At 62.7% G+C, this 1,686-nt stretch overlaps 1 protein-coding gene across 1 annotated transcript; it reads right to left on the reverse strand.

Moving 5' to 3' along the window:
* Positions 1 to 207: 207 nt before the first annotated feature.
* RNF228 (ring finger protein 228) lies at positions 208 to 1,381 on the reverse strand. Its single transcript, XM_087933203.1, has one exon. It carries the CDS (start codon positions 1,197 to 1,199, stop codon positions 303 to 305), a length of 897 nt encoding a protein of 298 aa, XP_087789329.1. The 5' UTR covers positions 1,200 to 1,381; the 3' UTR covers positions 208 to 302.
* Between the last annotated feature and the right edge of the window lie 305 nt (positions 1,382 to 1,686).

A 1,686-nucleotide genomic window follows, 5' to 3' on the forward strand; every position in this document is an offset into this window, starting at 1 on the left:
GGACATGCTAAGAGTTGAATTTGTGACGCCACACAAGGCAACGGCTCTGCCACTGACCTACAACTTTTTCTCTTACTCTCACACAGGCAGTTCACAATCACAACCCGGACCCCCTTCTTCTCTTATGTGTGGCGCAGGCCGCCCTTCTTTTCAGGGGCCTTTGGGCGAGCAGGGCACGGCGCGCTCTCCCACCATCACCTGCTTGCCAGCCGCTTTCTGGCCAGGCTTTGTTTGCTTTTAACAGCTGCCGAATTCCCAGGAAAGGAACCTGATCTCGGCCTAGCGGTCGGGCAAAGAGCTGCCTACGAATGGCTGGAGATCGCCATCCGGCCGAGCGCCGCCCCTCGGGGGCCGCTCTCTCCTTCTCCCGCGAGTAAGGCCGCGGCCACAGTCCGGTATCCGCGGCTGTGGAGGAGGTAAGGCATGACGGAGAGGAGGGCCAGGACGATGGCAACCATAAGGAAGAGGGACACCATGAAGAGCTCCACCCAACCACTGTAGTTGAGGAAGAGGGGCCCGGTGATAGAGACGACCATCATGGAGAAGAAGGTAAAGACGACGCACACGCAGCGCACGGTTCGCATCTCCCGCCTCCGGCTCCAGCCGTTTTCATTGCAGCCGCCGCTCGCTTCGCCGGCCTCGGGAGAAAGCGCGCCATTTCCGCCCTGCTCCGGCAGGGGGCGGTGAAACGTAGGCCGAGGCGCCCACGAGAGAGGCAATAGCTGCAAGCGGTCCGGAGGTGGCGGCGGCGGTAGCAGCGGCGGCGGCGGCGGCGGCGGGATGAGCTTGGTGTTGAGCTGCAGGTCGTGCACGTGTCCCTTCGGCAGGGCCGTGCGGTGCCGACACAACGCGCACGTGATGGCGTCGCCTGGGCCGCCGCGCTCCGCTGCCGCGCCCCTCCCCGCGCCGCTGCCGCTGCTCTGGGTTTGGTGGCGATGCATCTGGACCAGGCAGTCCAGGCAAAAGGTGTGCAGGCACGCCAGCAGCTTCGGCGCGCGGGCCTCGGCGTCAAAGGGGTTGTAACAGATCCGGCATTCACGCTCTTCGGCTGCCAAAGGCCCTTCCACCCCCAGGGCGAGGTAGGAGGTGACGGCGCTCCTCGAGGCCGCCTCGGCGGAGTCTTCTTCGTGGCCTTCAGCCTCCCCGTCCTGCGGGCTCCTTCCCCCGTGACCGGGCGGTGGTTGCCTCAGATCTGCCATAGCCGCGTCGTCTCATCTGAAGGCTCCGCGCCGCTGCGGCGGGTGAAAGGTCGGCTCTGGGGTGCGAGTTTACGGAGGGCCGGAGCCGGAGCCGAGCCGGTGTCCCTCTCCGGCGCCCTTCTGATGCTGCGCGGTTGGGAAGGTCTGGGCAGGAACCGCCGCCTGCAGTGCTGCGTGCTTCTTTTGCTGCTGTGGTCGCTGGCGGCTGCTCACCCCCTTCTGAATTGCGGCTTTTGCTCGAGGATGCCAAGAAGCACACAGGAACATTAGCTAAACCTCCCCAGTCTGCAGCTTCTTTGGAGTTTGGGCACGGGAATGCCCAACCTAGGAGGTCACTGGGAATTGTAGTCTTACAAATAAGAGAACAGCCGGTTAGAAAAGGCCGAGTTCATTTGCACACACAAATGCACACACACCTTCGGTGTCATTTTATGGAAGGTGAGCTATAACTGCTTAGAACAGAACTGCAGGGCTGCTAGTAATTTGA

This window comes from Pseudonaja textilis, chromosome 4 (genome assembly GCF_049901715.1).
Source record: "Pseudonaja textilis isolate UNSWEBS1 chromosome 4, rPseTex1.2, whole genome shotgun sequence".
Taxonomy (NCBI): domain Eukaryota; kingdom Metazoa; phylum Chordata; class Lepidosauria; order Squamata; family Elapidae; genus Pseudonaja; species Pseudonaja textilis.

Coding starts and splice junctions, on each gene's coding strand:
- RNF228 (XM_087933203.1), bottom strand. CDS start 1,199: ATGGCAGATCTGAGGCAACCACCGCCCGGTCACGGGGGAAGGAGCCCG.